At 48.6% G+C, this 12745-nt stretch overlaps 1 protein-coding gene across 8 annotated transcripts in view; it reads right to left on the bottom strand.

Annotated features, from left to right (window-relative positions):
- SEC16A (SEC16 homolog A, endoplasmic reticulum export factor) overlaps positions 1 to 12745 on the bottom strand; it is a 152625-nt gene that overhangs the window by 122794 nt on the left and 17086 nt on the right. For all 8 annotated transcript variants that reach the window (XM_033960144.1, XM_033960147.1, XM_033960143.1 and 5 more), the window contains exon 2: positions 1699 to 5501. In XM_033960144.1, coding sequence (XP_033816035.1) covers positions 1699 to 5415 — 3717 coding nt within the window. In that variant the 5' untranslated portion in view covers positions 5416 to 5501. The remainder of the gene's footprint in view (positions 1 to 1698; positions 5502 to 12745) is intronic.

Here is a 12745-nt window from a genome sequence, read left to right as displayed (position 1 = left end):
AAAACCTGAAACCCTCAACCTCTCATGCTCCCACATGATTCTTTGGGGGGGGGGGGAATGGACATGCAGCTGAGCCTCCTGACCAGTCGCAGGGTCTATCAGCCTGTGCTCCAGTGCCTGACTCTGCAGGGGCAAGCATCACTCTCAGGTAACCTATTCCTGAGCTCCAAGTGTTAGAGCAGGCTGGCCAGCCAGATGCTCATTTAAAAGTATGGTCCTCTTGGCTTCAGACCCCAACATCAGACCATTCTCCCAGGCAGAGCTGTCTCAGGACTACTAAGATCCTCTTAGCATAGGGAAGCCTTGAAAAAGATCGGATTAAAATCCAAAAATAACAAATCCAGTGCAGAGCAGAGGAAAAAAAAAAAAAAAAAAAAAGACACCTTCTCAAGTTACTTGTAGAAGTTAAGACTGAAGAGAGAGGGCACTGCATTGGAGACAAGGATGGAGCTGAGAAAAATGATCAATGCTTTCTATTATCCAACTCGTGAGTTGGGGTACACCACTCATCCGTAAGGAAATCGTATGCTGTTTGCACAGGAAATTATTATTATTTTTTTAAAAATCTTTATTCATTTTAAAACCAGCACAAAGTGCAACATATTATCAATCAATTAACACAATAGATAGCACTCAATTCCTTCAAATGATACAATACATAACCCTCTCTCCATCCCCACCCACCCTTCCTAAAAGTGTAAAAACACTTAATATAATGCAAATGATCAAGATAAACAACCTTGCAATCAAATAATAAATTAATTACATACCTCCCCTCCCAGCATGGATGTGTATAATCAAAGGGCTAAAACCAATAATCAATCTTTACAAAATTTTGTCAATGGGTCCCAAACATCCTTAAATTTCTTATAATGTCCCAATTGTATTGCTCTCATACTTTCAAATTTATAAGTTTGGCATAAGGATTCCCACCATAAACTATAGTTTAACCTGTCCCAATTTTTCCAGTTCTTCATAATAAGCTGTATGACAACTCCTGTCATGATGAAAAGTAATTTGTTGTTATGGGAAGTTATTGGACTCTTGGCCAAACAGCTCTGTATCATATGTCAGTGCCACTGGAGCTTCCAGTATTCTATTGATTTGACTAAAAAATGGATTGCCAAAATTTAAGTATCAAGGGACAAAAGAAGAGCAGATGATCCAGTGTCCCTTTATCGAGATGACAGTGCCAGCATCTATTTGACTTAGAACTACTTTTTGTAATCTAACAGGGGTCCAAAAACTTCTATGTAACAAAAAAAAAACAAGTTTGTCTCATAGATGCTGACGCTGTACATCACACCCTCCAAGTCCAAATTCGTGTCCATTGAGACGCAGAAATCTGCTGCTTTATCTCAATGCTCCAAATGTCTCAAAGACTAGTTTGCACAGGAAATTGATCTGATACATCCACATTTTAGGAAACAACTGAAATTGGTGCTTTTTTCACAAGAGTTTGGTATTGAAGTTTAGAAGTGGTAGCTGTCAGTGTAGTTTTATCTCATTAGGCTGCTAAACCTCCTTTCACAAAGTGTTTGTTATTGTGCTGTGGATTTTGTTTTATGATTATGCATGTTTTTATGTATTTCTGCTTAGATATAGGTGGATTATAAATGCATTAAATAAACATCTTAAGATTTTATTTTCAAAAACAAAATATCAAGAGGAAAAAAAAATCAAATAAAATCTCTGTACCTGGTAAAAAAGCTGTGCAGATCTGGGATCAGACTGGGGGTAAGTTTGTGGGTAAGGTGGTAGATATGCTCCATAAGGATGTCGATAATAGTAGTAAGCAGAAGAATCTACTTGAGAGCCAGGTGTGTTCTGTGGTGCTTGCGAAGGTGGTGGCCTCTGCTCCTCCTGCTGCACGACTGGCTGATTACTATTGGATAAAACTGCAGGGCCACTTGAAGACAAGGTTTGTTCTCCCGATGACACAGCTGCCTCCACAGGTGGCAGTGGTATGTGAACAGCACCTGGCACCTGAGTTCCTAGTTGCTGCGTTGCTGGAGTAGGTACACTCCCAGGGGACTTCTGGTATGCTGGAGGACCTGGAAGCTGTGTGGTTGTAGGTAGCTGAGAAGCCAACGTCATTTGCTGCTGTGAACTCTGTGGGTCTTCCTGTCCTTTTTTCAAATAAGGCTGTTGCTGCGTATCTTTAGTTACCTGTCGATAAAAAGGCTGCTTATCACTTGTTTCTGCCCCTACCTGTGAAATCTGCTGAGAGAATACTAGACCGCCAGCATGTGATTGTTTGCAGCCTTGCATAAAATTAATAGTACCACTGTGGTTGGCTGGTGCTCGACTTGAGAAATCAAGGGCACCCACAGTTTCTTCCTGTCCAGTTGAGTAGCTGGCAGAAGACTTATTTAAAAATGTTGTGTTTAATGGTGGTACTAGCATTACCCCTGCATTATCAGTAGATGGATCCATCCCAGGGACGATTGCTTTACCAGCAAATTCTGGAAGGAAATTCTGATTCTTTTGATTTTCAGTAACTAAGTTAAGTGGCAACTGATTTGACACAGGCTGCATTAATAAGCTTGCAGTTGAACTGAAGGCTGCTTCTGAAGACAGCACATTGTTTGGTGCAGCAGCAGCATTTGAGACATTTGTAGGTAATGAAGGTGGTGTACATCCAGCTGGCATAACAGACAGATGACCACTCTCTCCAGAATTATTACTACCATGTTGAGCTAGACTAGCTGGAACAGGCCTCTCAGCAACTCCAGGGTCTTTCATGGACTGATTATTTCGATTCAGGTTTAACTGATTGGGTAAAGAAAGAGAAAAATTAATTGGCTGAGCCAGACTGTAGCTCTGATTAGGCTGTGTAATCAAGACAGGTGGATTCTGCAAAGACTCAGTGGGTGGTGAAGATAACAAACTTGCATAGCCTGAGCTTGCCTGAGAATGAAGTGGTTCCTCATCTCCCATTTTGGGAGGATTCTCCAGGTTTTCAGATAGCACATGTCCATCTGGTGAAGATAACACAAGAACAGAACCTGTCTTATTGGATTCTTGACCCAACAAGCCATCCTCTGGAGGCTGAATAACTTCTGTTTTCTGGGGTTTAGGACTCACATGCACAGGAGGAGCAGCTGGGGCCAAAAGGACATTCCCTCCAAAAACAGGCAGCTCATTTTGTGCCCACAGAGTAGTTGCTGGGCTTTCACACTTTTTATTTGCTCCATGAGCTCTCGATGAGGGCCTTTTATTGAGTAATGTTGAGATGTTTTCTGTTGAAGATCCCTTAACAGGCTGTAACAAGTTGCTAGGGTCTCCAATAGTTGTATGACCAAAGGGATGAACCTGAGGCAAGAAAAAGGTTTCCAAATTGTCAGGTGGTTGTTCAAGGTTACCTGGAGAAGCTGCTGGGATATCAGAATTTGCTTTTGTATTCTTCTGTACTAAGTGATTACCTCTTACTTCTTCCACCATTTTTGCCTGATCAACTTCTGCAGGCTTTACACCAACACTATGGGATCTAACTGGCTCAAAAGAACTATTTGCACTGGTTTGAAATATTCCTGTTGGTTTTGGTGGACTTGGTGTTGGGGGCTGGGACATATTACCACGATAGGAATTCTTGATTGAGTTTTGTTCACATGAATTTGCTCCCAAGGGAGATGAGTTAATCTGTTTAAAAAAGCCAGTGGAAAAGTCCTCATCGAGTTTGCCACTTTCTTGCTGGATAAATGTTCCTGCCACTTCCTGAGGCCTGGTGGAACTAGATGCACTCCTGTGGCTGTTGCTGCTATAGTTTGATGCAACACTGTCAGACCTAATAGGGTTAGGTACAGAATCTGGAGACTCCAAATTGGGTCCCCCTTCTCCTTGGCTTGCCATGCTACTCTGCGAGAGCAACTGTCCAGATAACCCATATCTCAAAAGTTCAGGATTTGTATTGGAGGATACGGAATTGACCTTAAGTGACTCACTTGGAAGAACTTCTAGATTCTGAACACACTCTATATTCTCAATATTGTCATACTGTGGCCCAGCACTACTATTGTCCTCAATAACTGCTTTTTCTCCACTGTAACCATCAAAAGACCTCACAGCCTGAGCATCATGCTGATTGCTTTCAGTTTGAGGAAAATATTGCTGAACTTCTGCCCCCTTCTGAGCAGTTTCAATGGTTGAATTTATGCTAACTGGTGTTTGTGACACAACATTTGCTGAAGTCTGGTGAGCATCACTTAGTGGGGGATGTACTAATACAGGATTATGCTCAAGAGAATCATGGCTGAAGTTACTGGAGTTAGCATGAAGATCCAAAGAGAGTATTTCCTTATTCTCTGCTTCATCCGCTTTGAAAAACATGGAGACTGTATCTGTACCTGCAAGAATCTGTTTGCCTGTGACCTCTGACCCATCTTGAGGTGTATTTTCTGTCAAGGAGACAGGATTTGGAAGGCTGGGCTCATATAAATATGGCTGTGGATGAAACTGCTCTTGATGAGATTGGCTGAACCAAGGGTTGCTCAGTCCTGTATTCTGATGGAACATGTTTGCAGGCTGAAAATTATTAAATTGGGAATTACTTTGAGAAACATTTAGCCTGTTTTCATTGCTACCAACTGGCAGAGATGCCGCCGTCATATTTTGCTGGATTTGTTGATGCTGGGTGTGAACATAAGGTATTTGAGATTGGAAAGGCACAGGGGAACTGACTGTGTGAAGGGAGGGTGAAGATGTGTGAAGAGCACCGTAATTTGCATTCAAGAAAGAAGAGCCAACAAATGGCAAGTAATTCTGATCAGAAGGCTGTGAGCCACCTTGAACAGGCCTCCACTGTGAGGAAGGCTGAATGAAGGAAGAGCTTGTAGTTGGTGCCACTATACTGCTGTCCTTGAAGTCTCTAGTCAGATCCTGGCTACTCTGTGGTCGATTTTGAATGAAGATCCCACCCTGAAAATGAGCATCAACAGCATTCGGATGTCCCATACCATAGTGAACTGGTCCTGAAGAGTCATGATATGCAGGGTCTGTGATCGGAGCAACAACTGTGTTGCTACTTGCCGAATGTGCTGGGGATGCTGAAGGTGCTAAAACATTGCTATATATGTTTAAATGTGCTCCATGCTGTGTTGTAGCTCCTGGATGAGAAATATGGATTCCCTCTGAATAATCTCCAGCATGATGAGAATGCGCTATGGTAGGCTGATGGATAGCGGGTCCATGTGGAACTAGTGGATTTCCTTTGGATGGATTTAATGGTGTGCTCTGAGCAGTCTTTCTGCCAAAAGCAAATGGGTCCGTTACAGGTTGCACTGAAGCTGCTCCCCCTGACGTAGGTACAATTGTTCGTTTACTAAAGGGGCTGCTACGCCAATATGTGCTTGGAGGCATTCCCATGGGAGGAGGTCCACCAGCTCCTGGAGGAACTGTCTGTGGGGGCGGCTGCATGATGAGCTTTCAGAATCAACTATACTGCTTCTTCTTTGGCCTTCTACAATGGAAGAAGTGAGCAGAATGCCTCAGTTTCAAGACAGCTGTAAACAAGAAAGAAAACAATTAGCTTTTTCAATTAGGAATCCTGGAAACTTGCTTTAAAACTGACTTTGTTCTTCTGACTGGATTTCCACATACAAGCAACACATATCTTTGTTGAAACAAAACCTTTGACAGAGGCACATACCGGTAATTATAAAATCTTTTCTGAGTACAAATATCCTACTTTGTTTTGGGTTGATTTTGAGGCATATACTTAAACCATACTATTACAAACATGGAAAGGTAATTTTATAAAGTATCTACCATGTGCAATATATATTTTACACATAGAAAATGGATCTTGTAAAAGAGTGAGGCAAATACTGCAAGTATAAATGTGTGTGCTTGGGACTTATACATATAGGACCGGATTCTGTATAGGACACCCGGTTTCAGAAGCCACCTAAGCGGCTTTTGAGAATCACACACAGGCATCCTAAATAGAATTGAAGCCCACCTAACACCACAATTGTCTAACCGGCGTCCATGTCACAGATGCCAGTTAGAGAATCGGGTTGCCACTGAGATGATTGCGGGAAGAGAATCTCCCCCAAGCCGTCCCACCCACCTCCAAGTGTCTGCGGCAGGTGGAGTGCCCAATTCCTCCTGCTGCCACCACCCCAAGATCTACCTCAGTAGGAGGGATGCCCAATCCATCCTGCTGGACCCCCTCCCCATTAGACATCCCCCAGCAGGAGGGATGCCCAGTCCCTCCTGTTGGAACTCCCTCCCTCCCGAGACACCGGTACCCTTCCCCCCCCAAGCCCAGGGATCTAACCAATTGGAATGTTAGGCCACTCCAAGTGCATCCTGCACTGCAAGAGAGGCTTAAGATTCTGGTTGGCCCAAGGGCCAATCAGAATCTTAGGCCCCTCCCCGGTCCAAGGAAGTAAGCATCCTTCCGGCCAGCCAACTCAATAAGGTACTTGGAGAGGGAGGTCCGGGTGTCTTGGGTAGGAGAAGGGGTTCCGGCAGGAGGGAATGGGCATCCCTCCTGCCGGGGGATGTCTTGGGGTGGTGGTGGCAGAAGGAATTTGGCACTCCTCCTGTTGCGGACATTTGGGGGTGGGAGTGGCTTATGGGGTTCCTGCAGGAGGGACTGTGCATCCCTCCTGCCAGTAGTATTCACAAGGGGTGGGGGTGGGGTGGACAGGACACAGACGGATTCCCTGATGCTAATCTGATGGTGGCAGGGATATTCCCTTGCTACGATCGGATCAGCAACTGTGTCTATCCGAAATGTAGACCAGCATTTTGATGACCTATATTTCAGGCGCTTATCGTGGCCCTAGGGAGATGCCTAGGGCTGCCTAAGCTCTCATAAGGCCACTTCTGGGCGAAACCACTCCCACGCATAGCCATAGGTGAGCTTTGGCGGCCCTACGCACCTACCTAGGCTCATGAAAATGCCTACAATGTAGGCAACACTCTTCAGGGCTTTTTTTTTTTTAACGTGCGTTCCGATTGGCTGGCTAGACAAGGGTAGGACGCCTACTGCCACCTACAATTGGGACACCGTTTATAGAATTTTCCCCATACTGCACATAGGCCTTCCTAGGGGTAGGGACTGGGTAGAGCAGGGTGAAATTGTGTTACAGAAACAGAGAAAATGATGCCAGATAAAGACAGCATGGCCCATCCAGCAATGTACATGTATATTTTGTAAGATTGCACCTTCTCCAGAGCAGATTTAAAATTTATGCACTACCGAGAATGGTTGTGGGTGCTTATTTTATAAAAGGTACATAAGCAGCTATGTTTCCTTTATATGAAAAAGCAATGTTATTTACCGTAACAGTTGTTATCCAGGGACAGCAGGCAGCTATTCTCACTAGTGGGTGATGTCATCCGACAGAGCCCCGATACGGACGTCTCACAAGCATGTCTTGCTTGAAGAAACTCAGAAGTTTCGAGATGCCCGCACCGCGCATGCGCCAGTGCCTTCCTGCCCGATGGTCCGGGCGTATCTCCTCAGTTCAGGTAGCTAGCAGAGAAGCCAACACAGGGGAGGTGGGTGGGACGTGAGAATAGCTGCCTGCTGTCCCTGGATAACAACTGTTACGGTAAGTAACATTGCTTTATCCCAGGACAAGCAGGCAGGTATTCTCACTAGTGGGTGACCTCCAAGCTAACCTCAATGGGATGGTGGGAGAGTTGGCAACTTAGGAGAATAAATTTTGTAACACTGTTTGGCCATCTGTCCATCCCTTCTGGAGAAAGTATCCAGACAATAATGAGAGGTGAATGTATGAACCGAGGACCAAGTGGCAGCCTTACAAATCTCCTCAATCGGTGTCGATCTGAAGAAGGCTACAGAGGCTGCCATTGCTCTGACCCTATGAGCTGTGAACCTACAGGGAAGGGGTTCTCCAGCCTGGGCATAGCAGAAAGAGATACAAGCTGCCATCAAAGGAGACGAAAAGTTGAGGAGCAGTTCTGTGTGGTTTGATGCGATCCAAGTAGAAGGCCAAAGCACGTATATAGTCCAGAGTGTGTAGAGCTGATTCTCCAGGATGAGAATGAGGCTTTGGAAAAAACACTGGAAGTACAATGGATTGGTTGAGATGAAATTCAGAGACCACTTTAGGTAGGAATTTCGGATGAGTGCGGAGGACCACCTTGTCATGATGGAAGACTGTGAAAGGTGGGTCCGCCACCAAGGCCTGAAGCTCACTGACCCTGCGAGCAGATGTGAGGGCCACCAGAAAAACCACTTTCCAAGTGAGATACTTTAGTGGAGCCTTTCTCAAAGGCTCAAAAGGAGGTTTCAGCAGCTGAGAAAGGACAACATTGAGATCCCAAACCACTGGAGGCGGTTTGAGAGGAGGATTGACATGAAAAAGTCCTTTCATAAATCTGGAAACCACAGGATGAGCAGAGAGAGGTTTCCCTTGCAGAGGCTGATGGAAAGCCGCAATAGCGCTCAGGTGGACTCGAATAGAGGTCGACTTGAGACCAGACTGAGACAAGTGTAGAAGATAGTCCAACACAGAGGATAGGGAGGCTCGCTGAGGCTCTGTAGAATTGGAAATACACCAGGAAGTAAATCTAGTCCATTTTGGGGAGTAGCATTGACGAGTAGCAGGCTTCCTGGAAGCCTCCAAGACATCCCTCACTGTCTGGGAAAACTGGTGAGGAGTTACGTTGAGAGGAACCAAGCTGTCAGGTGGAGAGACTGCAGGTTGGGATGAAGTAGCGATCCCTGATGCTGAGTAAACAGTGAAGGAAACACCGGAAAGAGAAATGGCTCCCTGCTGCTGAGTTGAAGTAGAAGGGAGAACCAAGGTTGTCTGGGCCACCGAGGAGCGATCAGGATCATGGTGGCATGGTCGGACTTCAGCTTGACCAGAGTCTTTTGAATGAGAGGAAAAGGAGGAAACGCATACAGAAAGCGATTCCCCCAATCCAGCAGAAAAGCATCTGCCTCGAGGCGATGAGGAGTGTAGATCCTGGAGCAAAATTGAGGCAGCTTGAAATTGTGGGGAGCCGCAAAGAGGTCTATCTGAGGCGTCCCCCACTGAGCAAAGATCTGATGAAGGGGTGTGGAATGGAGCGTCCTTTCGTGAGGCTGGAGTAGACGACTCAAGTTGTCCGCCAAGACATTGTCCTTCCCCTGAACGTAGACAGCTTTGAGGAAGACGTTGTGGCGAACCGCCCAATCCCAGACTCTGAGAGCTTCCTGGCAGAGAGAGGCCGAGCCCGTGCCCCCCTGCTTGTTGACATAATACATGGCGACCTGATTGTCTGTGCGAATCAGGACCACCATGTCGTGAAGCAGATGTTGAAATGTCTGAAGAGCATTGAAGATGGCTCTGAGCTCCAGAAGATTGATTTGATGGAGTCGGTCCGCACTAGTCCAGAATCCCTGAGTGCGAAGCCCATCCAGATGCGCTCCCCAGGCATAGGTCGAGGAATCGGTTGTGAGGACCTTCTGGTGGGGAGGAGAGTGAAACAGCAAACCTCTGGATAGATTTGAAGAGGTCATCCACCAAAGCAGAGACTGCCAAAGAGCAGGAGTGACGATGATGTGTCGAGTCAACGGATCCGACACCTGAGTTCACTGAGATGCCAGGGTCCACTGAGGGATTCTGAGATGGAGTCTGGCTAACGGCGTCACATGAACTGTAGAGGCCATGTGGCCCAGGAGGACCATCATGTGTCTCGCTGAGATGGACTGGCGAGAAGACACAGACTGGCAGAGATGAAGAAGAGCATCCATGCGCTGAGGAGGAAGGAATGCTCTGAGACGTATGGTATCCAGGACCGCTCCGATGAAGGGGTGCGACTGTGTAGGTTGTAGATGAGATTTGGGAAAGTTGATCTCGAATCCCAAACTCTGCAGGAACAGAATCGTGGACAGGGTCGCCGAGATGACCCCCGATGCCGAGGGAGCCTTGATGAGCCAGTCGTCGAGGTAGGGAAATACCTGAAGACCCTGGTTCCGGAGTGTAGCGGCCACTACTACCAGACACTTCGTGAAGACTCTGGGAGACGAAGACAGACCGAATGGAAGCACTCGATACTGCAGATGCAGATGTCCCACCCGAAATCTGAGGAATTTGCGAGAGGCCGGATGAATGGGAATGTGAGTGTAGGCCTCCTTGAGATCCAGAGAGCATAACCAGTTGTTCTGCTAGAGGAGGGGGTAGAGAGAAGCAAGGGTCAGCATGCGAAACCTCTCTTTGACTAGGAATTTGTTGAGGACCCTGAGGTCCAAAATGGGTCGCAGGTCGCCTGTCTTCTTCGGAACAAGGAAGTACCGGGAGTAAAACCCCTTGTTGTGTTGGTCCACAGGGACTGGCTCGACAGCCTCGGAGCCAGAGCAAAGCCTGGGCTTCCTGAAGAAGAAGGCCGGTCCGTGTCAAGTTGGAAGGATACTCTCTTGGAGGGTGGTCTGGAGGGACCCGATGGAATTGAAGAGAGTATCCTTCCCTGATGATAGTAAGGACCCAGAGGTCGGTGGTTACAGCCTCCCAGCGATGATAAAAATGATGGAGGCGCCCTCCGATGGGAAAAACAGGGGGAGGTAGAACGAGGCTGGTTATGCCCTCGATGAGACAGTCAAAAAGGCTGAGGAGCCTTAGGGACAGCAGCCGGCTGAGACTTTTGCTGTCCTTTCTGAGGAGGTTGCCGCTTCGCAGACTGCCTCGCAGGTGGAGCTTGCCTCGGCTGATAACGCCGCTGATAGATCAACGGCGGTCGAGAGGGTCGAGACTGTTGAGGCTTAGGCTTCGGCCTAAGGATGGACTGGAAGGACTTTTCATGATCAGACAATTTCTTCGTGACCATCTCGATGGATTTGTCAAAAAGATCCGCCCCAGCACACGGGACGTTTGCCAGGCGGTCCTGAAGATTCGGGTCCATGTCAATGGTCCGCAACCAGACCAAACGGCGCATCGCCTCAGAGCAGGCCGCTGCTCGGGCCGAGAGCTCGAAAGCATCATAGGCAGACTGCATCAACTGTAGATGAAGCTGGGACAGCGAAGCAACCACCTCCTCAAACTCAAACCGAGCCTGGGACTCGATGTAGGGCGTGAATTTCCGAAGCACACGCAGAAAAAATTCCAGGTAGGTGGAAAAGTGGAAATTGTAATTCAGGACTCGGGACGCCATCATAGAATTCTGATAGATGCGTCGTCCAAACTTATCCATGGTCCTGCCCTCGCGGCCCGGAGGCACCGAAGCATACACCTGGCCAGGATGAGACCGCTTGAGCGAGGATTCGACCAGGAGGGACTGATGAGAAAGCTGAGGTCCCTCGAAGCCCTTATGATGCACCGTGCGGTATCGAGCATCCAATTTTCCAGGGACCGCAGGAATAGAGTACGGAGACTCAAAGCACCTCATGAAGGTCTGGTCGAGGAGCTTATGCAGAGGTAGGCGCAAGGACTCGGCCGGAGGACGAGGCAAGTGCATGGTATCGAGGTACTCCTTGGAGTATCGAGACCCAGCATCAAGGGTAATGTCCATGTCATCCGCCATCTGTCGGAGAAACGAAGAAAAAGACAGTTGGTCCGCCAACGCCGGTCTTCAAGAAGGGCTAGAAGAAGACGAGGCTTCGGGCTCCACAGAGGCCTGGGAACAGCAGGGCGAGTAAAAAAAACCTTGGGGTCCTCGAACTCCGGACCCGGAGGAGGAGACCCAGCTGAAGCAGCATACCCCATCCGAGGCAATTTCTTCTGGTGCGAGACGGTCGAGTGCCGAGAGGAATGCCTCGAGGAGTGTCTGGATCGATGCCCCTCTCGATGCCTGGAAGGGGATCGAGCCCGTCTATGAGAATACTGGTCCCCAGGAGCCTCCAGGGAGCGGATCGGACTCGAGGTCGTCGATCGGAGAGGTGGAAGAGTCGGAGCCTCCCCAGAAGCCGCCCAGGTCTGATAGGGGGTTCGGAAGAACTCGTCCTGCTTCCTGCTATGCCCAGGACTGGGAGGCCTCGAAGGTGGACGCCACACTGTGTCATGGGGCGGGGTAATAGGCTCCAAGGGAGGCAATTCGCCAAGGGAAGCTTTCCTCGAGGGGATAGGCTCCAAGGGAGGCATATCACTAAGGGAGGCCTTTCTCGAGGGAATCGGTTCCAAGGGAGGCATGGCACCAACCGAGGATCGCCTCGAGACGGACACCGCCCGCCGCTCCTCCTCGCCGAGCAACGAGGTCGTGCGGTGCGGTGGAGGAGGCGGCCCGCCCCTCGGGACCGGAACTGTGAGGTCACTCTGGATCGAGGAAATCAGCCGGGGTCCCATGGTGGTCATGAGTTCCACAAACTGAGCCTCCAGAAGGGACCGCAACGAAGCCGATATGGAGGGATCCACACCAAAAGGGGGCCCTTCCGCACGGTCTCCGCGCTCTTTCGGTGCAGCGTGCTTCTGCTTGCCAGCCTTCGGCACTTTAAGCACCACCGGTGGAACTGTAGGAGTCGATACCTGTTCCAAGGAGACGGAGGAAGGCACCGGCGCCGAGGTCGAGGCCGAAACCGGCGTGAACGACGCTGGTTTCAGAAGGCCCGAAGCAGCCGGGGAGGCAGAGGTCTTCGCCGACGGAGTCGAAGCACCAGTCGATGTCGAAGCTGGAGGATCCAACGAAGCTTCCATCTTGAACATGGACTCCCACAGCAGACAGCGGCGCTTGAACGCACGCGCCGTCAGTGTGGAGCAAGGCCGGCACGATTTCGGAAAGTGATCCGGACCCAGACACTGTAGGCAGCGTCGATGCGGGTCCGTGAGCGAAATCGCGCGCTGGCACTTGC

The sequence above is a fragment of the Geotrypetes seraphini genome, chromosome 10 (genome assembly GCF_902459505.1).
Source record: "Geotrypetes seraphini chromosome 10, aGeoSer1.1, whole genome shotgun sequence".
Lineage (NCBI taxonomy): Eukaryota > Metazoa > Chordata > Amphibia > Gymnophiona > Dermophiidae > Geotrypetes > Geotrypetes seraphini.
The sequence above is the reverse complement of the archived record's forward strand: the minus strand, read 5'-3'. Positions and strand labels throughout refer to the sequence as shown.